The 23412-nt window shown below is 40.6% G+C and overlaps 1 protein-coding gene across 1 annotated transcript in view; it reads left to right on the forward strand.

Annotated features, from left to right (window-relative positions):
- The window catches only part of slc24a3 (solute carrier family 24 member 3), an 86117-nt gene that overhangs the window by 14397 nt on the left and 48308 nt on the right, over nucleotides 1-23412 (forward strand). The window contains exon 2 of the mRNA XM_028423967.1: nucleotides 15293-15412. Coding sequence (XP_028279768.1) covers nucleotides 15293-15412 — 120 coding nt within the window. The remainder of the gene's footprint in view (nucleotides 1-15292; nucleotides 15413-23412) is intronic.

Raw genomic sequence — 23412 nt, forward strand, 5'->3', positions numbered from 1 at the left:
GATGCCAATCAATAACAATACATATTTGGCACTTGTTCCTTGTATAACTGAATTTAAAAAAGAGAGGTGTGTTTGCTAATGCTAACTGTTGGAAAAGTTATGCTATGTCTGTTTTTTGAATACTTCCTTTATTACAGCTACAGTGCTGCTTGTTGTGTACATTGTACAATGAGTCACTAACACAGTTCAAGAATTCCAGCAGGGTAGTGTTCTTTCTTTTTTTTTCTTAGAAAGCAAATCAGGAGAAAATGACCCCTGTGGTCCTGTGATGGAACCAAGTCTTGTCTTGGTTCCATCAGCACACTCTTGCCAGATTTGGCAGCTAGTTTGCACATGTCCTGTGAATATATCTCTATCTCCAGGGACTGCTAATAGCTTATGTGTATAAAATGAAACGCCACCTAGCTCAATATGTATCAAACAGAATATTTGTAAAATCTGTTATATGACATTCCTGATTAGCTAGTATATAAAAGATTCTGGTGGGAAGATGTCTGGTTTTAAAGAAACAGAAAGTACACACCTTTATAAAGCTGAAACAGAGGACCATTGATCTTTATCTTTGTACACCTTTATCTCTCGCAATCAATTTCTCACAATCTTTGTATACCAACAGCAGGTTTGTCCTTTTCCAATTTTCATATAGGCTTTAAAATCGTATCCCACTGCTGTCTCAGGCTGACCTGTAGCCCTGCAGCTATATATAGAGAAGCCCTGTAAAAGTCCTCATTAAGCATGTGATTGATGAGCTTTGCAAAGACCCGCCATACCTCTCACCGACCTTCCACATTCTGAATCTGTACACTGAGGAGACCCTCCCTTTACATTAGAAATGAAATGAAGCTGCTGCTGTGTCCCAAAGGCTCGGGGTCTGACAGTATTCCTTTTCGCCAGTGAGAATTATTATGCTGTGAAATGTAGGTTAGATGCTACAGATTAAGAGCAAGGTTATGTATCACTCTGTTGTAATGTGAGACTCAAGCAAACACTTGAAGAAATTACGTCAGTAAACAATGAAACAACCGGCATTGTTATTGTTCATAATAAGGTTTCAAGGGCACACATGCAATGTGACACTCACAGGAGGATTAAATGTAACAAGACAAGTTGCTTTGTTCAAATACACCTTCACATGCTACAACCGGTTCATTTTAGACAGCTGAGAGCAAAAGTTTTTCCACATTTTTATCACATGCTCACTTTAGTCACTGTTTATGAGAATCTATATCAAAATTTCCGATTTTCATGAACCTGTTGGCCATATGGAAAGATTTTACAGCACAGTACAAGTCTCCGAGTGTTTACTAATATGAGGAGCTACACAAGTGCTTTGAGCTAAATGCAGTGTCACCATGGTGTTAATTAACATGTTGCTAATTATTGCTTGCAAATAAGCACAAAACATAAAGCACACAAATACAGAGATCATATGGTGAATGCATGGGAGCCAACTGAGCTTACATTTAGTATGCAGCAATTAGTTCATATTCTGTTGTGGTATTTGGAAAGCTCATTCTTCTCCTTAAATTGTAGCATACATAAATTCATTTGTGTTGTGTCTCTACCTTAACTCACCAGCTGGTTAACTTGGAGCCATTGAGGCGGTTAAGTGCATAATAATTGGCATGAAATAAGCTTGACAGCCATGGCTCTTATTTGCTGCTGCAGCCTTGCTCTTTTAAAAGAATTCAGAACCTCTATTGTTTATTTTTGGCCCCCTATAGTAAAGAATTTGGTCATCTGATCTGATAGCTGTTGGTTGCATTGAACTTTGAGATACTTGTGTGCTGGCTACAGCCTTGAGGTGTGGTACGTGCTGCTTACTCTGAATGTCTCTGATATGGCCAGGCTTAGGAGGGAATAGCTACCAACACAGATGAGCATGATATACCTTGTGAGGTGACCATTAAGCACAAAGCTGTGTGTAAAGTGTGTTTATTTTGCTGTAACATTTGAACATTTAACTCATTATCAGTTTATTTCACTATAAGGATCAAAACTTTCGTTCATAATGAAGAGATCTTCACAGAATAAAATGAATGTAAAGTTACATCAACTGAACATAGTGATTCGATTGTTTTTCTCCCTTATGATCAGAACCATGTCCACAGTAACAATGTGTTCAACAGACATAACAGACTACGAAATCTAAGTCTTCAGTGTGTTTATTTCATTACACAGCTCATACCCACCATTCCCTGTCGGGTAAACTCTGCACCAGTCTGCACTAGTTGTAGTCGGCACCAAAATCCGTTGAGTGTGTAAGAGGAACAGGCCTGACCTTAGTCACTGTCATTCAAACATGTTTGTATTTTTCAGGCCAAGTGTGGACATAGTCGGGTAGCGTGAACTGTAATTGCAAACAGTTGTTGCCAATGGCCAATGACTAGAGAGGGTAGGACATGAGAGATACTGTCAGATGATGCCAGGAAGTAGCTGGAATATACAACTACTTAATCCAAACCCGTTTTTTCCAAGCAGATAGCTGCGCAGACAACAGCAGCATCTAGCTGGTTGTCTTCAGTGTTTGATAACGTCTTATTATTCCTTCTTCTTTTTGGAGTTTTTTGTTGGTTGGCTAACAACAAATTACCACCAGCTGATTTGTAAACTGTCACCAACCGAGAGTTTTGGTCCTGTTGGCTTTGGTTAGTTTGAGAAATCATGTAGTCTGTGATCCCTTATCTAAAAATCTGCCAAAGCCAGTCTGTTATTGTCTACTTCTAGTCTTTTCCAAATCTTTTCAAAAGACTGGGAAAGTCATGTGGTGTGTCCCCAGCCTAAAGCAACATGTATAATAACCTTTAGATGCTGTTCTGATGAGGATGATGTTCAGATCACTGAAGAGGTCTAATAACTTTTATTTAAAATTAATGTTTTGTGTAAGATTACTGTATATAAGCTGCCTAAAGCATAGGCATAAGAGGTCATAACGATGCAAGACCCACCTCAACCTCTTTGGTGACAACTGTGAGGCAATTTTCATTGACATTGTTGCAGCAGAAAAGGTGACTGAAATAGTGTGTGACCGTCCACTGTGTCACAGGCTTTGTGTGTGTATCTTCTTGGAGACAAGACTGCCCTTATCAAAAATCTGGGGCCTTTAAACAGAATATCTAATTCCTCTTCAAGAAGATAAGCGTACAGTTTTCCTTCCTGGAGACATAAGCCCACACATCATGCCATTTTAAAGCTGTTTTTTCTTTATCTGTTAATTCTCTGAGTGGCTCTCGTTGGCTGATGATGACACAGTCGGATGTGTGATTGAGCTCTCCTGCAGCGATTAGCCCGCAGGGCTCTTTTGTTCCCCTGAACAATGCAAACACAATCACAGTGCTATTCACCTGCACTTAGCAGGGCCAGAGGAACCCATTACGCTTTTAATTACTCCGATCAGATTAATCATACTCGCAGATGACTCCCGAAATTTAACCATCTGTGTGTGTGTTTGTGAAGCTGTTGGAGAGAACCCTATTGTGGTAGAGATTAGAAAAGCCGTTCCTATTGAAAAGACAAATATGCTGAGGATGTCTCCACACTGAGAAGATAATGAGTGAAACTGTGTCCTTATCTGCAGCCTGCTCTTCATTGAGAGAAGCCAGCATTTAATAGACAGTGTGTCTGCTAGAGGCTATTTCATTAAAGGCTGCCTGATGATAAGTTTGTTTCCTATTGGCATAAATATTGTTTTTGTTTCTGCTGACAGGAAATTTGAATGATGGACTGAGGTTAAAACAGTCCTAATAACAGATTTTCCATCTGAAACTAATACATCACAACAAATGACAGAGAATGAGCCACTGCTTGGTCCAGATCCAGCAGTCTACATTGTGACTTGAAGCACTAATACACTGGTTCCTTTGCAGTGTTCTCCTCGGAAGAAGTAATGGTGAGTCTGGTAAAGTTGTACCTGCTATTTAGAAGTAAATGTAGTTTGAAGCTGTCTCTGTGGTAGGTCTGTGTCCTTGTTAGTCACTTTTGGCAAGTTGAATTGACAGTGTGCAACAAGCCATAATACAGTATTTCCCTCCATCATTGGTTCATGACTACAAAAACACTTAGTGAAGTTTCAGAAAACATTGTGACCCAACCAATGTTGGAAATTTGATCATTTGTTTGAAAAGATTGAACATTTATTCCAGCTATTTCTAGCACCAAGGAGACAGTGTTGAAAAATGTGTGCAGTAAGCGGATACTTAAGCCACTCTTGTCATGACACAACTGAGTTGTACAGTCTTGTGTATTATGTAAATGTTCTGTTTCTTTCTTGTTGCAGTCATCCCCGTTCCACTTAGAATCAGCCTTTTAAATAATCAGAGACTGATCTAAGCATAGCATCCTCAACAGTGAGCAGCAGGCTGTTGTATGTTGTAGGACTGCACACAAGTTGCCGCCCATCTTTTTTTTTTTTTAGATTTTGATTCAGTATCATTTTCTTTTGAATGGTTTGCTTGATGTGAAGCACACTAAGCCAGGTTTATAACAATCTTCCTAAAACATCTTGGTTTGCATGCAGGTTGGCAGTACTCACACCAATACAATCAAAATTTGGTGCAAGATCACAGCTACGTAGTTGGTTAACTATGTTGTTATCATATTCTGTCATTTTGCTATGTAGTTATTCTGTCATTTTGATATGTTGTTACCATATTCTGCCATTTTATTATATTTTGTACATTTTACTCCACAAACACATAATGTATGTACACTGCTGTACCTGTGCAAAGCATGTTATTGTGTGTCTGCCTTTGTCTGCGATCATGTAATCCTTCCAGTGGGATGCACACAGAGAATGCACCAAACACTTCTCTCCGTCCATTTTTGGACAATTTGGGCAAATACGCTCTCATTACATAACTATCTTTCTGAACTCATTTCTACACTGAAGAGACTATTTGTACTGAAAGGTGTGGATGAGTGTGCGCGCGCGCTTTGTCCGACCTCTACACATTAAACATTTCCACGTTGATATTCTTCCTCTCTCAAACACACCGTGGAGCTCATACATTATTCTGCTTGTGCTGCAGTGTGGAGGAGAACTCATGCTGTAGGAGGCTGAATTCTCCCTCCAGTTTCTGGACCTAGGTGTTTGATTGCATCATGTGTATTTGATTGACACGAGGAACACGACACTTATGTAATATGTTCACACAGTGTGACATCATGTTAACATCGTGTTGATTATCGTATGTGACATTTACACTGGATGAGCCGCTCATCCAAAGAGACACCGATCTGCTGTGGGCCAGAAAGAACGAGCAGATTTAGTTCATTTGTCTGCAGGAAAGGTCAGAAAAGTCAAATTAAAATAGAAACAGGATCAGACGGAAGATGATATGTTGTTCATGTGTTGCCATTTTCTCCTTTTACCAAAGATCATGGCAGATTTTTCTGGCATATATGTGTTACATTCCAATACATTTGATCTGGTTGTTTAGCATTCTCTGTACAGCATTGATCATCTAGAGAGTAAATAATTACGCATTTTTGCTGTCGGTACCTATAGATTTTTAAAGAGCAGTCTGCCTAGAAGGCTCTGGCTGTTGCCATGTTGATAGACTCTCTAAACTCCCAGTTAATCCAGATACAGGCAAAGAGGTGGAGCGCAAGTAGAACTAAGGTGGGTGGTAGGCTTGTTCCAGTAAAATATTTACTGGCCATATATACTGGCCACACAATGTTTTGACGTAAACAATACTCATATACTATATCTATAAGCAGTCAATAAAGTTATTGCTGTTGGAAAACAAGGAATGCAATAATAATAGTTGCTTTGCTTTCTGTTGCTTGCTCACTTAAAAATGCAATGGTTAAAGCAGAGCAGCAGCAGTCAAAATTGTGTTACCTTAATAAGTAACAAAATGGTGGCGGATGATTTTGTATTCAAGTGGAGAGCACGCTGAACAATAATGATGAAATATGTGAACTTGTGGCAGCAACTGAAGGCAACACGGCTTCATTCTATAATCTACAGAGCGAAGGTGCCAAATTAAACACTGCAGTGAGTGGAAAACAGAGATTTAATTTAATTTAACTTAAAAGATCAAAGTCATAGCCACCAGTCTGTTCTTGTACATCAGCTGATAACACTGGTGTTGGCACGTTTGTCTGTTAACTCTGGTGGGCAGATAGTCGCATAAGGAGTAAGTACAAGATCTATGTCAGCACCTGGCTGTTAGTGGCGGTGGTCATGAATGGTGGACTAATCTATAGAGAAAGACCATTTTTGGTCAAGTTGGACATTTTAAAATGGAAGATTATGGGAATTTAGTCATTTTTGGAACCCGCCCCCAGAGTGAGACCAATGGCCAGGACTTTGAAGGTGTACAGTGGCATGTCTCGACCATTAAATAAGTTGAAACGAGGTTAGGTTTTGCATACTTTGAACTTTTTTTTATTTCATTTTATAGCTGCCATTTGTTATATATTCTGTTAAATGTTATATTACATAGCTCTCTCAGCTTCAGCCACAGCCCAGCTGTTCCTCCTAATATTTTTAGACTGCAAGTTTCCTCTCTGCTTTAACATTAATTGTCCTACAGCAAGAGGTTAGTAAATAATGGATTTGCAAAAGTTTCACAATAAAAGCTCTGCTGAGAAATGAAGGGTGTCTGTTCCAGTAGAGGACTTACTGCATCCAGCTTGCCGGCCCCCCACATGGGCTACATCTGGAGGCAGAAAGATAGATGAGAGTGAGAGGTGATAAGGGCTGTTTGAGATGACAGTATCCTTACACACTCACAGCAGGAGCAGTGTCTGACAGTGTCAGCTAATGAGTCCATTAAGAAACTGTCACGTCTGTTAAGCAACAATTAAAGAAACCCTTTGATCGACTTTGTAGATATTGATCTTTTATCAAGAAGTATATTACAGCATGCAGCATGACGTTTTCCATTATTTATTCTTACTGGAACATCTTTGCAGAGACAATATCTCTTTAAGGAGAAGGAACCATGTCATTCTAACCACTCTCAGTCATTTTGATTTATTGATGGGCAATCACACAGTGAGGCTTAGCTGAGAGGGAATGAGGTGTGTGGCATGCTGTTTCACAGCAGTGCTGACTGAATATTGCACTGATGTCGCTCTGAGATATTAAGTGGATGTAGCTGAGCGCTTTCAGATAGTGTGTTTTTAGATTTCAGTTGGCAGCATGACAGTTGGGATTCGCAACAAAGCAATGACCGCTCAACTGCCTGGAAGAAGGAAGTTTTGCGTGGAATGTTGCATCCACTGAAGATGCAGCGAAGTTTTTATTATTGACAGTGCACTGATGTTTTGGAGCTTAAACTCCAAATCCCTGAAATAATAAATTAGTCCATGGCAAGGGTGAAGCTTAGCTCTACATGCATGATGTGCCAGAAGGGACCACAGCATGGACGTCACTAGGGTTGACAGATAGGGGGGGCTAATCACCCAATAAGACAATAAGAAATGAAGTAATCATAATGTGTAAATATGTATTTTGTTATACTTGTTTGTGTTTCTTACATTTATTTTATAGAGAAAAGTGTCCGAGATGCAACCCCCCCCCCCCCTTGAATTTTTTTTTTTCGGCGGGGGGGGAATTGGTGTGTGAATATTGCACCTATCAACCACCAATCCAGCTGTTCATCTGTGGAAAAGTCTTCTGCCAGTGACTCTGAAACAGCATCTCAGTCTATAATCTTTTCTTATTATTTCAGAAATAGTCACGCTGTAAATCTCTCTTTTGTCCCTGCAATAGTTGAAAAATGAAGCTGCGCTACATGAAAGAAGCGCTGTTTACTGTGAGCGTCTGAGAGCGAGCTCCCCTGTTCATCTTCGACGTAACGTCCGGGTTAGCGTAACAAAACATAGCACCGCTAATAAGTCAAATAAAAGTTTCCAGTAAGAAATAACATAAATAACAGTCCGCTACGCGTCTATTATTGCGTTCAGGGCTTTTCAGACGTGTAGACAACTCAGCTAGTTAGTGGAGATACTTCGCTTGTCTTCAGAAGACATCTTTGATACACCACGTCAGAGGCACAAGGCTCTACAATTGGATATTTGAGCCCCTTGTGATATCGCTCGATGGTCCGATTGGACACTGACTTGCCCGTAGAATAATACAGCCAGTCTACATCACACAGACATGCCTGAAGTGTCCTCTTTTCAAGGAAAGAAACAGAACGTCTCTAGCTATTAGTTTCCTGATGTATGAGCGACTTTGTAAGACATATGCTCTCATGTCGTATACGAGGTGGTCAACTCCGAAATAATCAAGATAATAATAATACATAAAATATTGCCGCAAATTATAGGGGGGCTTTGGATTATTTTAGGGAGGCTGAAGCCCCCCTAAAATAGGGCTAGCGATGTCTACGGACCACAGCATATTTCCTCCCGGAACCAGACTTCCTTATGTGACTGTAGATATTCCACTGTGGTGAATATCTACAGTGATGGTTTTCAAGTACATATTAAGACAACACTAAATGTGGATGCAAGAATGAATCGAGTCTTGGCTCCAAATGGACTGACTCCAGTGTACTCAATGGCTTATCACACACACAAGTGGGAAGAAATTACTATACCCAGAAGAAAAAAATATAGGTGGACACACAAGACTGAGGGCGTTGGAAAAGTTAAGAACTAAACTACAACTTAAGAATAGGATTTTGGAGTGTACTGTCTCTTTAGGATACTATTATCATTTATACAGATATGATCATATGATTACTGCCCTATGTACAGTAGCTAGTACAACAAGTACAACATTGTATGGACGATCTGTATTTCCAGCTAGCTGAAGAATTGGGGCAAAAGAAAAGATAATGTTAAACTGGAACTCCAAGCTTCATATCAGACCCTGTCATCTCGCATTATACTACTTCCACTCTCATGCGCAGCACAGATACTGGGGCTTCAGCATTCTATAAAAATGTATAAAAAATCTAAAGTAAATTTAAATCTGTCTATCTAACTATTACTAATTTAGTACCAATACCCCTTTTCCTTGTTGATGCTTATGGACTGTAAATAAAGATGGACAACCCTTTCAATACATCATTCATAGGTTTAAGAGGGTGGTCTTGAAACTCATGAAACCCTGAAATCATCCATTCACTCCCATTGTTGTAATGGACATAGTCAGTTCATGGTGGACTGTACTCACATCTTTTTCTTGGCGGTCATTGGTCTTACATGATTAAAGTGAGCTGCCTTGCTTCTGGCTAAACAAATCTTGAGTGCAATGCATGAAACTATATAATGCTAATGTTGTGACCATTGAATGTACACCACTTTTCATAATGCGTTGGGGGATACACTGAGGGCACTATACCAGGTCTAAAAGTTCTCACTACACCAACAGCACTGCAAAACAGCACTATGTAGAGACTATATATAAAACTATTGCTGTGTTTCCCTACCAGTGTACCGCGGCCCGTTGTGACTATTGAAGATCACCAAGTGTGCCGGGGGAAATTAACAAATTTCACTTAATTGTTCTGAAAATGACCCTAAGGTGTTCTGGGCATGTCCTACTGTGAAGAGACCCTGGGGAGACCCAGGACGTGGTAGAGAGACTATTTCTCTCAGCTGGCCTGCGAACGCTTCGGGATTCCCCTGGAAGAGCTGTGTCCAGCGTTATAGCGACAGTTTGTTTATTATTTCTGATTGCGCGTCAGAACCCGCACAACACGTCAGTTTACAACCTAATAGTTCACCTGAAAGTTACTAAGACTTACTAATGGTTCTAAGAGTTACTAATAGTTCACCTAATGGTTCTAAGAGGTACTAATCGTTCAGCTGAAGTTAGTTCAGCTCACAGTTCATGTAGTATGTGTGTGTGTGTGTGTGTGTGTGAAATAAAGAGTGTGGAAACTATAAGTTGTATCCGCCGTGCTTGTTCCGACAACTCGTCCAGAGGGGGAGACTAACGAAGAGTAAATCTGGACAGATATTCTCTCTTAAGTATAGAAAAATATATATGGCATATTGTCCCTCAAAATATTGGTATCAACCTCAAAAAACAATCATTAGGAGTTCTAGGTTCTAGTAAGGAAAGAAAATCACATTGAAAACCAAATCAGAACACAGGTGGTGAGGCAGGATAACCCACAAATATACTCTACACAGGATTAAAATGACTGAACAGCACAGGTAATGTTAAAATCACCCCATCTAACCTCTGAAAATAAATCCTGTTCAAGTGGGGTTATTGACACAGGCTTTAATGTTATGCATCACGCAAGTAATGCTCTTAGCTCCTCTAACAAATGCATTACAGCATTGTATAAGCACTGCTAAAATCACATTCTGTGTCAGTTATTACCTGTACAATCTTGTTTTAGATGCATATTTATATTGTATTATTTATATTTATATTACATTCTACAGGACATTACTGTGTTGTATGCTAGCGCTTTACCATGCATGTGAAATGCAGTGCTAATGTAATGTAATTTTCATGTATATGCATGCATATGTTAAACATACGTAGACAACAGTAACCTAGATACTGTATGCCCTATGAGAAAGAGCCAAGGATGTTTCCATCACGTGTATCATGTTATAGCGCTGTATAGTAGTAGCCACGTGCTCATGGCCTGATTTTTTTTCTCTCTAGGGACCAGGGTGTAACTAGCACTCACACACACACATGTGTACATCCATGCAGGACTTAAACAGCGTAGTAGTAGTTCTCCACACAAACATACCTTACCTTATACAGACACACCAAAAGTGCCACATACCACACGCATCACACACACACACACTCTGTCATCTTTGTGGACAGAGAGATCTGCACCACACCTACATGCATACATACATGCACGCACTTCTCCTTAGGGACACTAATGAAGATAAAGCAGCTTATTAAGCATGACAGTGGGGAGTGATGGGTGGGCCATGGTATGTGACGTTATGGGGTCGGCCCGGACCTCTAGAAATGGTACTTTGGCCAATATAGCACACTAGGGGGGTGGATTGGTGGATGTAGAGCAGGGAGAATATGAAGATATATCAAGATATATCAAAGACATAGCTCCCTTGGTGTTTCGATTCCCTTGAAGCTTTCTTCCTATACATACACACTCTAGGTTGGCCTAGATCTATGGGATGGGTGATTCCTGCAGGTATAGCACGTCATGGTGTACACTCATTCACCTTGTTCTTACCTTTCTGCTTCTCTGTGATTCTGTTTCAGTCTAAAAGCTATTAGATTTTTGGCCATAACTATATTCATAAAATATCATGTAAAGTAGTTCTAAATTGGGGTTGACCAGGAGCTACATTTGTTCATGTTTGTGCTGAGGTGGCACAAGGAACAGCCACAAGATGCATCTCTTTTGGGAGCATCAATGCACAGCAAAGATCTTCATGGAAATCCAGCTTTTGTTATGCAACAGTTGGCTAAAAGGACAGCACCAGAGGGAAGCTGAAAGAATGTCCATTCAAAATTCAAAAAGGTATCCTCTGGGGAGCATGACCATGCATTCTATTGGCTCATAAATGGATTATAAATATCCGTGCAACATTGTGTTCTCCTAGAAAACATGAGAGTGTAAATAAAGCTGAACAAACCTTCCATAACAGGTTTCTGAAAAGCAGTTTTGAAACAATGTGTGGAAGACTCTTAGCATCATCTGCCATCACCTGGTTAATCCATATACGGGCAAAGAAATGGAGCTTCTTGCATTTCAGTTAGACACTATTTCCATGCAGATGCATATAACATAAAAAGCTAGAAATACCATGTTCCATACAAACATTGTGTAGTCTCCCTCTGCAGACTAATATAAATATCAAAGTCAGGTTTTGACTTTGATAGAATCACGTCCCATATTCCTTTCTGCCGCATTAAAGAGCCTCTGGCCTCAGACTGTGTTTACCTGTGTGAGTGACAGTGTTGCACAGCACATCTGATAGCATGTGCTTGTAGTTTGGTTAGTCATAGTTGTGTGTGCTTGTACATGTGCATGAGTTACCCTGTGTTATGTCATGCACCTCCCCCAACCACACTGTGTCTCATCAGTTACGTCAGGTCTCTATGGAAACCCTGGCAGCGGTGATGCATTCTGCTCCACTGGACCACCTTAAAACACACCAAGGCCTGTGTATGTGTTTCAGTGTGTCTGTACGCATTACGCACAAATGAGTACGTGCATCACTATCATGGTGTTATTTCTTGTGTGTGTACAGTCTCATGTAGCACAGACTTAAGTTATTAAGTAATGACAAGATACAGAGGGGACTCCTGTGGAGTGTCTTTCACACTTTAAACTTCACTGTCTTCCGCTCTTGTCACACACACACAGTTGCACTGGCTCAGGGGTAGAGCATACAGTAAGAGGACAAAAGGTGTCACAGCTGTATAGAAGCATTGGCAGTGATGAAGCATTGGCAGTGATGCAGCGTGGCAGATTTCACCCTTTGGTTCTCCTTGTAGGCCTGTACACACTGTAAACAAATGCCACCACATCGCTGTGTGTTGTGTTTGTTTGAAGATAGAATGCATGTTAGTCTTATTGTTTCAGGGTTTCTCTTTTATTTGTGCTGTCGTTTGTGATATTTGTGTATGCGATTTCCGCACCCATCCAGCGCAGTGGAGTGGAATGGATTTCTGTTTCTGAAAAAAAAATACTGTATACCACAGCCTGTAAAACCCAGTGATATTTAGAATCAGCTAGTATCAAACTACTGTACTCCAGTATATGGTGTAGCTATGGTAACAATATTTAGGGAAAGAAATGCTCAATATAGTGTTGACAATCATTTTTTTATCATATACATACTATGGACCTGCTGAACTCTTTCTACATCTGGAGACAAAATGTGATGGAGTCTAATTTGAAGGTCACATGCTAAGAGGCAGAGAGAGGCGAGACAATCAGTTTGCCCTTGGGCCAGATTAAATTAGGTAAATTCATCAAATAAAATATGTTATGTATTTTGAAATTTGATTAAATAACATCACAGAGTAGCACTTTCCTGAAAAAGATAGTCAGAGGATCTACTGTAGTTAAAAGGCTTCATTTAAACCTCTGAACCTAGAGCAGTGTTTTATTACCTACTAGTGTTATATTTTTATACTTCCTGGCTAAGAAAAGAGTAGTTTAAGGGTGTTTTTTTTAAATGGACAACAAGCATTAGGGGTTCAAAGGGTGCCAAAGGGTGGTAAAGAAATATTTTGTCATTTGCATATTATTCACAGCAAAGTTAAAACTGCTGCCAATTACAGTAACATGAAGCCATGAGTATAAAAAAGACAGTAAGAGTAAGTAAGTTAAAAAAAAGGCAAAGGTGCAGGTTGCTGTAAGAAAGAAACTGTCCTTAAATCAGTCTGATGTGTTGAAACAACAGTTCCAACAGGAGGTGACCTGGTTGTGTGAGGTCCTCAGGGATGTTAAGAGTCCTGCTTAGAAAATGTGGTAATGTCCACCAAAGAGGGAAGTGGGCAGATGATAATTGTTTCTGCAGTGAACTGAACTCCACACCAGATGACAGTTGTATTATCTGCCAATGTTAAAATGGAATCTGATGAGTGGGCTGGTGTACAGTACAGGTTTGTATATGTATAAAGGAGGAAAAGAGATGTGAGGGCTGATATTTACTCTGCTGGCGTCTAAGCTGTTGATCCATGTGCCGGATGTCAGAGATGATAAAGAGCTTTCTCATGTAGCTCTCTCAATTTTCCAGGTGCTTCAGTGCTGTGTGGATTAAGGTGGTGATGGTGTCTTTAGTAGCCCTGTAGGCAAACTGATGTCCAAGTGTTGGGGATGCAGACTTTGCTGTGGTGTCTGTAATCATTCAAGTCCTTAGAGGCAGATTCTTCAGGAACAGGGACTACAGTGGCAGACTTTAGGCAGGAGGGTACAATGTCTAATGAAAGAGAGGGGTTTAAAAATATTTGTAAAGACCCTGCAACTTGGTCAGCACATGTCTGCAACACTTTGTTTAGTACTCCGTCAGGTCCAGCTGCCATCCTTGGATTTAATGTCCTGAGCACATGTCTCACATCCTGTTCCTGCAGTGTAGGAGTGTGGATATTGGAGGCACTTGTGGGTTCAGAATGCAGTGAGTCAAACCGTACTTGCAGTTAGGCCTCTCAGCATCTGCACTGTTTTTGCAGCCCCTATAGTTTGGTAAATGCCATATCCTTTGCCTCACCAACAGTCCGATGCCTCACCAACAGTCCGAACGTCTTTTGAATTGCCCTCCTCAGGTCAGCTCTGCTGTACAGGGCTTGAACATGATGATGTGTTTTTTGACTGGTCAGATCACTTTTTGATAAAGCAACCTGACCTATAGCAACATCATGATGTAAGTCTGCCAATATTCCAGATCTCATTTTAGAAATATTTAGACTGATCCAGAGACGTTCCAGTTGTTATTCCACCTGCTGTTTCCAAGGTCATAGAGAAGCTTTGTGACTCGTGTTTTCATCGCCCTTACCAGGATCACGTATGAATTTTAGTGGACTAAATAACAAAAGAGGTAAACAGGATGCTTTTGTTGTTGGGTGCACTGGCCCTATAAGGCAAATGTTATATAAAAATAATTTTAGGGAATAAATGTGGATGGCATTGCCCTGGAGAAATTTTGCTTTAAACGTATGTTTCTAAGTACGGTACACATTCACCACAATAATGCCTTATTGCTGCTGCTGCTGCTGCTGCCGTCATCACTCAGAGTCATCCAGCTCACTTCCTCTCTGTGCTCTGCTCTTCCTGTGACATGTATGCAAAATGTTCGATGTTTATGCATTTTGATAAATATAGTCTAGCATTGCGCTATTTATAGAAGCCCCTGGAGTGCGCTGCACCTAAGTCGTGGGCCTGTTGCATGGTGGGAGGGGAGATGGGTCGGAGGTGGGGTGCTTGAGGATACCGTGACCCAGATGACTGAGCTGGAATGATCGGCCTTGCGGCGTTCAGCGTGCTGCCATACTAATGCTCCCGCAGGATCGTGGTGACACAAGATGCATGTCTCATCTGCCTTTTGTTCTGTGGGGAGAGGAAAGGATCACAGCATTCAGGAATGTCAATTAACTGTGGAACTAAGAGCCTGTGTTGTATCTGCAGAATAAAAAGTCATTATTCAATGCTCATCTGTTAAACAAAAAAAAAAACAAAACACAAGGAATGTTGTTGTTACATAAATTGCAACGTGATGCATTCACTGTCTTTCACCAAAGGAAGTGCCTTGGGTTAGAGCTGCCACTAATGGTTTGTTTGATGGTTTGTTTTCAGTGAATACACCATCCTGACCATTCTACCTTCTCTTTCTTTTTGTGTGGCTGTCTGTTTTTTCTGACTCTTAGGGTACCATGTTTCCAGCTCCGTGGTTATGGAGGAGGCCAGGTGGGAGAGTCGTCACCTTTTGCAGGAAAACAACGAGTCTGACCTGTACTTGGAACCTGAGAAAAACTGCACTGAACCAGGTGAGACTGCAAGGTAGATGAGTGCACGAGCTAATTATGTCATGTGGTGCTTATTTCTGACATGCCTTCTGTGTCTTAATGTGGATTTTCAGTCCGTGGAATGGGCCAGGTGCAGGGACCATATCTTAACAGGAGTACTGGCACTGTCAAAGTCTACATGATGAGATTCTCTTTCTTAAAGCAGCTGCCAGTACTTAAAGGCAGAACCAGAGAGTCAGTTGGTGCCCTGGAGTTGACGTCGTCAGCTGGCTATTCTGGTGCACCGTGATAGGCCTTACATGAGACCTTGTATAGAGACACTTGTGTTGATGCCATAATTCCATGCCATAAGTTGGTCTTGTTAGTCTATATTCCATTTGCCCTGTGGTGTTGTGTGTTTTGGTTGCTGCCATGTTTGTAGGCTGTAAAAGCACACATCTTTTATCAGAATTGCGGTTGTAAATTATTTGTGGTAGAAAAAGTCAGGTAACCACTATAAGAACATATACACACACATACACATAGACATGCACACAAACCCATCCCAGGAGAGCTGGCTACAGAGGAGCTGAAGCGAGGATGAAAAATGAACAGCAGTCCCTCTGATGAGGAGCTGCAGAGAAAACGAGGAGGGATGTTGACATTAAGATGAAAGCTGATGAAGAACTTCTCCCAGGTAGAAATCCCCTCTGCTTCTCCCTCAGACTGAGCGCTGCCAGTGTCACCACGTGCACACGTGTGTGCATCTCTTCCTTGTACCAAAAGCTCTCCGCATGTTTGTTTTCTCTGTGCGCTTGTCAGTGTGTGTTTGTGTGTGTGTGTGTGTGGTTTGTGTGTTTTCCCTGTGGCACGGAGTGTGTGAGTGTTTTCCATGTGGAATCCTGGGGCTTTACAAGGCTGACGTCCTGCCAAGCATTCTCTTGATCTCATTGTAAACACACAGGCCCCATCAAATGCACACACACACACACTTCTTCCTCCTGCAGTTTGGGGATGCAGAGACACTGCGCCGTCTGACTGGATACATACAGACAAGTTATATTTAGACAGAACATAGTTTATAGCCTGTTTCTGTTTAATTACACTTTGTCTCCTGAAACTCTTAATTACCTTAATAGGGATTATTCCTGCTTTCCTGCACTAAAAGGGGCCTTCACAACGTGCTCCTTACGCCTCACTCCCTCCCTCCCTCCCTCCCTCTCTCTCTTGGCTGCTTTATCATCATCTGTTTAGCTCTCTCTTTCCCCCGGAGCGCTCGCTGTCTCCTGCTTCTTCTTCTTCTTCTTCTTTGTGTTTTTCCCCCTCCTCTTTTCTGTCTGCACTGTTTTTTTTTTTTACACATGCAATCATCAGTTCAATTCCGAGAGCATTGTCGTCACGCCCCGCAGAAACACGGCACAAAGACATGCACTCGCTAAGGGAGACACGTGCACGTTCGTCTCTGTGCATGCCACTAATGTGGTAACACGTGCATGCCTGTATCCATCTAAACAAATCTCTTGCCTGCGCGTTATTGTTCTCTAAAGATTTTTAAATTTTTTTTTGCAGTGTGCTTAATTGGATTTCCTTAACTTCCTGTGAGATTAGACTCAAAAGTAAACAACACCATCTTAGAATAAAGATGATTACTCGCTGTTGCATGATATTGCTTGTTTAGGGTTGAATTACTGTGTAGACAAATCAAATTATGTCAGCTTCCTTCTACAAAATGTTGATTTATTGAGGTGAAGCTGACAGCCATTGATAGAGAATGTGCTTGCAGGCAGTGCAACCTGCAACAGTATGGGGGAAATAGCCAAGCTTCTATTTTTAGTGGCGTTCACTTGACAGCCCTGCTGCAAATACGCAACAATGGAGCTGCGACACGTGACTGCAAATTCCCTAAAATAACGTTTGCTCCTTCTGCTGTTGACTCAGGCCAGCTGGGGTCTGTGTGGCTCCCTCAAGTGTGCAAATCAATGGAAAAGTACTGAGTGATATTCAGCTTATGTTTGTGAGAGGCACATTTGCTATATATTAAAGGCTGAACATGCCCTGTGTCAGATAAGGAAGCATAGTTGGGCTGTAAGATGTGTGATGTTCTCAGTCGTTCCTGCTCAGCATCTCCCATTCTGATAAAGTTTGGTCCTCTTTAAGCATTCTGCCAAACTACACTTGAAAAAGGATGTGCATTATTTCTATGCAAGCTTGTAAGTCTGTGCCAGGATCACTTTGTTTTACTTTCAGTTTTGAGGATTGTTTTTATTGCAGAAACCTGGGTTTATAGGAACTGCCCACTATTCAGCCCATAGGATTTATGTTCCCATTACAGTGTAGAATCCAAAAGGGCTCACAAATGAATCAATATTACCTCAATCCTTTGCCATCTTCCTTGTTAGTCTATCCTTTTTTTCTTTTTATATCTTCTTCTTTTGTTCTTCTTTGTCTTGCCCACATTATTGTGTACCTAACCAGGGCTCTAGAGTGCTCGCTAATGCGACCTAATTTCTCAAAGGTGCAACCAAAAAATATCAGAGGTCGCACCAGTGCGACCAGCTGATAGAGGGAGATACATTCTCCGCGACTCTTAAAAGTCTCCCTGTGGTCCAACAACAGACACACATCAGGCTCATATCCTGGTCTGAACCAATCAGAGACGGTGAAGGGTGGGACCCCGCGTGTTTGTATCCTTGAAAATGCGTCTGCTGCAGTCAGCCGAGACCGCAGGAAATCCAGAAGAAGAAGAACACAGACATATGATGCGCAGAGCTGATGCTGTGCGCTAAAGCTTGTTCCATACTTCACGAGAACAGAGAGATCTGTTACCCGAGGTGACGGGAACAAGAACAAAGTTCGTTTCAGCCCGGACTTTTTGAAACGTGTGTGCAGAATTCATACGGCCCTCTCACTGCAGCGCGCACACACAGAGAGGTATTAAAGACGTTTTGCTGCTGAACAGCAGAAACCGCAGTTTAAGTGAACATGTGCGGAGGAGCAGGATTTGTTGCTACTATGCGGGTTTTGCTAATTTGCTGTTGACCTGATTGAGTGATGATAACGAGCCGGTAACGTTCAGGGAGGGGGCGTGACATGCTCGTAGCATCATAACAGACTGAACAGCAGGTCTGAGGACAGTGTTATCTGACCTGTGAGGTTCATCCATGAAGGCTGATTCACTCTGACTGACAGCAGTCAGCTGGTTTAAGGAGTTATAGTACATGGTTACATGACGAACGCCCATTTAAACAGTATTGTTATTATCCTGCTATAGTGGAGCATTGTCTGCCAGTATGATATCTGCATACAGCTGAAACTGTAACAGACAGAATGAAAAGTCTGTCAGCTGCAGCTCAGCTTTAGAAAGAGAAGAGACACAGGAGAAACTGAGGAAGAGGGGTGAGGAAGATGAGAGAAGAGATACTGTAGCTGCATTAGAAACGTGTTGAAGAAAACAAAATATATATCTCAATCACAACTATTAAATAAATAAAGGTGTATATAATTTTAATCATTTTTAATTCACATTGGCAGATAGATAAGTGAGGAGCGACAGCCAGAAAATACAGAGAGAAAGCAAACAGGGAACTGAAGAGTGCTGTATGAACTTTAAATCTTCATCATGGATTTCTGACAGGCAGACTTGTTGGCTAGTTTGTCCATAATTTGAATGAGTACTATCAGTACTTTATCAGTATTTAAAATACTTTTTATTTAACTGTGTTCATTATACAAGGTCCAAATTCATTTTAAGATGATATGTGATTATGAAGCCCTTTTATATGTACAAAATGTACTGATGCGTACAAAATATACGGATTAAGTGTGATGCGGTGCACCTAATTTTTGTGCTGGTGCACCTAAGAAAAAAAGTTAGGCACACCAGTGCAACCAGTGCAAAAAGTTAGTCTAGAGCCCTGCTATATTATATTATTATACTATATATACCACCTGCTTCTACAAAGGAAGGCAAGGAAGCTTTATTTGTGTAGCACAATTTATACAATGGGCATTTCAAAGTGCTTTACAAAAATAAAATGCATCATTAAAAAGACAGAATACTGCAGTGCACAGTTAAAAATGGAAAACAGGAATCAGAAAAAACAAATTAAAAAATTAATCAGTAAAACAAAGAGTGCAGAAATCACCACTGATTGAAAAACACCTGTAGGGGGTGATTTATGTCCAAGGGTACATAGTTTATATCTACGGTAATATTCATTAGTCTTTATTACCAGCACTTTTATGATAAACCCACTGTTTTAAGAAACCAAATTACACTGTAGCCTTGCAATAGGCTGGCGACCTTTTAGGGTGTACCCTGCCTCTTGCCCATTGACGCTCAAGCCCCTCCCCTACGAATCTAGTAGTACAGAACAAACCAGGTTAAGAAAATGGATGGATGGTAGATGGAAATTACACTGTGCATTGACTACTGGCACATAAAATATTGCATTTGTTTACTTTTTCTAAGCATTTTGTGAACTTTTTTTGCAGTCTTTATGGTTGCCATAGTTACATGTGTTATTCTCAGCTCTGGTGAAGCTAATGGAAAACTCTCAGGGCTCTGCAGTGATGCTAGGCCAGAGTGCATAAAAGTACTGAATGTAAACAGAAACGCTTTCTGTCGGTTCACCATTAGCATTTCCTGTTCTCACCACTAAAAAACAAAGATACAATGCATGATTCCACATTCTTTATCATATCGTTATCATTTGGAGATCTTGATTTTGTTATCACAAGCTACACACAGCTCGTTTTGTCGTATTAACGTTGTTATGTATCTCATTATCTCAAATTACTATTAGTATAGTTGTTATCTTAGGATAGAATGCTGTCTTATGCCAGGATACCAATGCTGATCATGTATCCTGGCATATAATAGCATTCTAATTTATAACATGTTTTTTCATGATAACGTCTTACTGTACTTCATCATGTTTCCATGAAAAGCCTTAATGTTCCTCAGCATACCAACACTTTTTTGTAATAATGTTGGGTGAAGCTCATCTCCCTGCAATAATGGTTTATCATATAATTGTTATTTTTTTGTGTTGTGGTGACATCTTAGATGATCTTGTTACTTGATAATGATGGCAATGCTTGTTGTGTCGGTAAAGTTATGTGATTTATCTTTGAATTATGCAGCTTATTTTTTTTATGTCTGCCTTTTTTCAGTCATGTATTTGATTGTTTTGGTTTTTTTTGTTATCAGATAATGATGGAGAACAGAAAATCTGGTTTAACATGCCAAATATCATTATTAAGTATCACTGGTGATCATTATTAAGTTATTGCAAGATGTTGTTATAATTACCTACTGGTCTTAAGAAACATTACAGCTGTTACTCTGCTTTCAGTCATTCACACCTTTTGAAGACATGGCAGGTGCCAGCAGCATTTTGATTGACAGATGAACAAAATAACTTAACAACAAGTTGAGAGCTGCAGATTAGAAAATGTCAGCCGCTTAAATACTTTCTTTAATTAAACTGGGTTTGATTAGCTGTGAAGGTGAAGCAGCAGCTCTGGCAGCTTCAGCGGACACATGAGAGAAAGAGTGAGTGTGCAGGGTTAAACGTTCCTCCCAGTGTTTACTGCAGTAAACTCAGTGTTTACTGTGAGAAGAGTTTTCTCTAATCTGTCAGCGCTGATGCTTTGGTGCGTTCCTACGGCAGTGACCGTCTCCGCAGCAGCGCTTCGTTTGTGCTGTAATCGCTCGGCTCAATGGTACTTACCTCCTCCTCTATCAAAGCACACATCCATACTCACTGAACAGCATGCATACGCAGACAGCTCTGACACTGGAGAAGATTCACTGTGTATGTGAAGCTGACAACTAAAAATAATACAATGGTTTTTTTGTTTTTTTTAAGCTGGTGTTTGGCATCCACGCACATTTTTTTGGTCATCTTCCATCAAATTTATAAAAGTCTTTCTAAGGTCAAACACACTCTGATATGATTACACAGAGGAGTGCGTAGGATTAGAGATAATCATGTTTACAATTGCTGACTTTCTTCTCTCTGCTCATGCGCCGCGAACAACAACCCCAGCCTTATTAAAATGTGTGTATTTATGCGTCTGAGTGTGCAGTTGTTGCAGTAACCTCTGTCTGTCATTTTGCTCTCTGACTCACAAAATAAATCTCGCACCATCACAGACAGCAGTGTGTGAGTGCTTTCCCTGACCTGCCTCACTTGACATGTGCAGTAGATCTGTCATTTATGTCTTGATTTAACATCAAGTAATCACTTGTTACATTTTGTTAGAGTTTGTGTTCTCTTCATCCTGTGTTGTGTTGCTTTTATATGTAATGTTAAGCTCTAGGTTTTGAAAAACAATGATGGTTTGGGCCTTAATTACTGCAGTTATGAGTTCCACACCATGTACATTATCCGCACGACGAAAAGCAACAGTCATGATCTCATGGTATTTTCCACAGTTTAGCACCAATTTATTTAATCTAGAAAAGTGACACAAAGTATAACCTTTGGATTGACAAATTCCTGCTTAGATACACGTCCAAGAGTCTATGCACAGTATCATGCATAAGCAATAGGTTATTGTGATTTATATCTCTAACTGTATGTTTTGTTTTTCTTTATGCTGTTTGCCTTTATCAACCTACAAAGGGCCAGATTAACTGATTTAGATCTATATTTACACTGCATTCATTTCTATTTTATACCCTACAAACATAAAAAATAACCTAGTGGCCATGCCTTTTTTACTGTTGAGCAGCACTTTGCTCCAGAGGAATAATTACAATATACGGTATAAAGCTGTTTGTCTTTTGCCAGACATTCACTGGAAAAAAAGGCTTGCTAATTTGGCCTTTCTATTAGCTTTCCAGGAATTTTCTTTGCATGCAAGTTTTCTCATAATGTACCAGACTCCCAGGAAGTTTTCTAAGCATATTTATTTATTTGACTGAATTGACCTCATGGCACCACTCTCACAGATTTAACACTTTTGGCCCCATTACTAGCAACGCTTGAAGACTAGTTATACGTAGATGTTGCATATTCAACACTTGTGTATTGGGGGTGTGTAATGAAGCAGCGTTGTAACAGTCTTGAGGGGCAGGCAGTGGTTTTTTGTCAGTGCTGTGTGTCCTCCTGTGGCTTTGCCCAATATCCACAATTTCAAATGCTTCTGCAAATCCTTTTAAAAAGGCATTAGAAACCGCTGCCCCTGACTCTCAGTACACTGCGATAAACAGCATGTGTACTGCAGGTTTCCCTTACATGAAGCTAATTATCTGCTTAATGGGACTATTTTCTCTTTTTCCATTACTGCACACTGAAGCAAGAGCAACCTTCAAGGCAAAGTGAGAGTCTGTTTGGAGACAGTTTGGCAGAATGGAGGCAAGAAAAAAAGGATTTTTGAAAACCAAGTTGCAGAGGAGAAAATATGCCATAGAGCAGCGGTCCCCAACCTTTTTTGCACCACGGACCGGTATCATGTAAAACAATACTTTCACGGACCGGCACAGAAAAAAAAAAAAAAAAAAAAAAAACAAAGTGCATAAACAGACTCTTACTCTTATGCTTAATTAGTGGGAGCCTTTGAGCTTTCTCAGCAATGAGGCGGTCCCATCTAGGGATAATGGGAGACATGACACCCGAAGTGTGTTTCTTATGTCCAGTCCACTCCGTCATTTTGTTTTGGCCGTCATTAATTGCTTCAGTCGTTCTTGTTCATGTTTTCTTCCATGGCTTGTCTTTTAATGCAGGGTGCTTGGTCTCGCAGTTTTGAAGGTTTCGTTGCCTCATTTGCGAGTCTGTCGCCACATATCACTCAGAGCGGACTTGGTGTGTGAGAATCACCTGTTGCAATAAATCCGTATTTTAAATAGGACTCCTGATATAGTCTTTTAAATGCGGGTTTCTTTTTCTTTGAAGGGGTAGGCTCCTCTTCTTCTGTCTGACCTCCTCGTTAGGTCTTTCCCCTTTCCGAAGAAGCTCTCCAAAGACGTTTGTTTTTTATTTATTTTTGCTGCTTGTGGGCTTAATTTTGGGGTTCCGTATCCCGTGACCGAG

Source organism: Parambassis ranga, chromosome 15 (assembly GCF_900634625.1).
Source record: "Parambassis ranga chromosome 15, fParRan2.1, whole genome shotgun sequence".
NCBI classification, from domain to species: domain Eukaryota; kingdom Metazoa; phylum Chordata; class Actinopteri; family Ambassidae; genus Parambassis; species Parambassis ranga.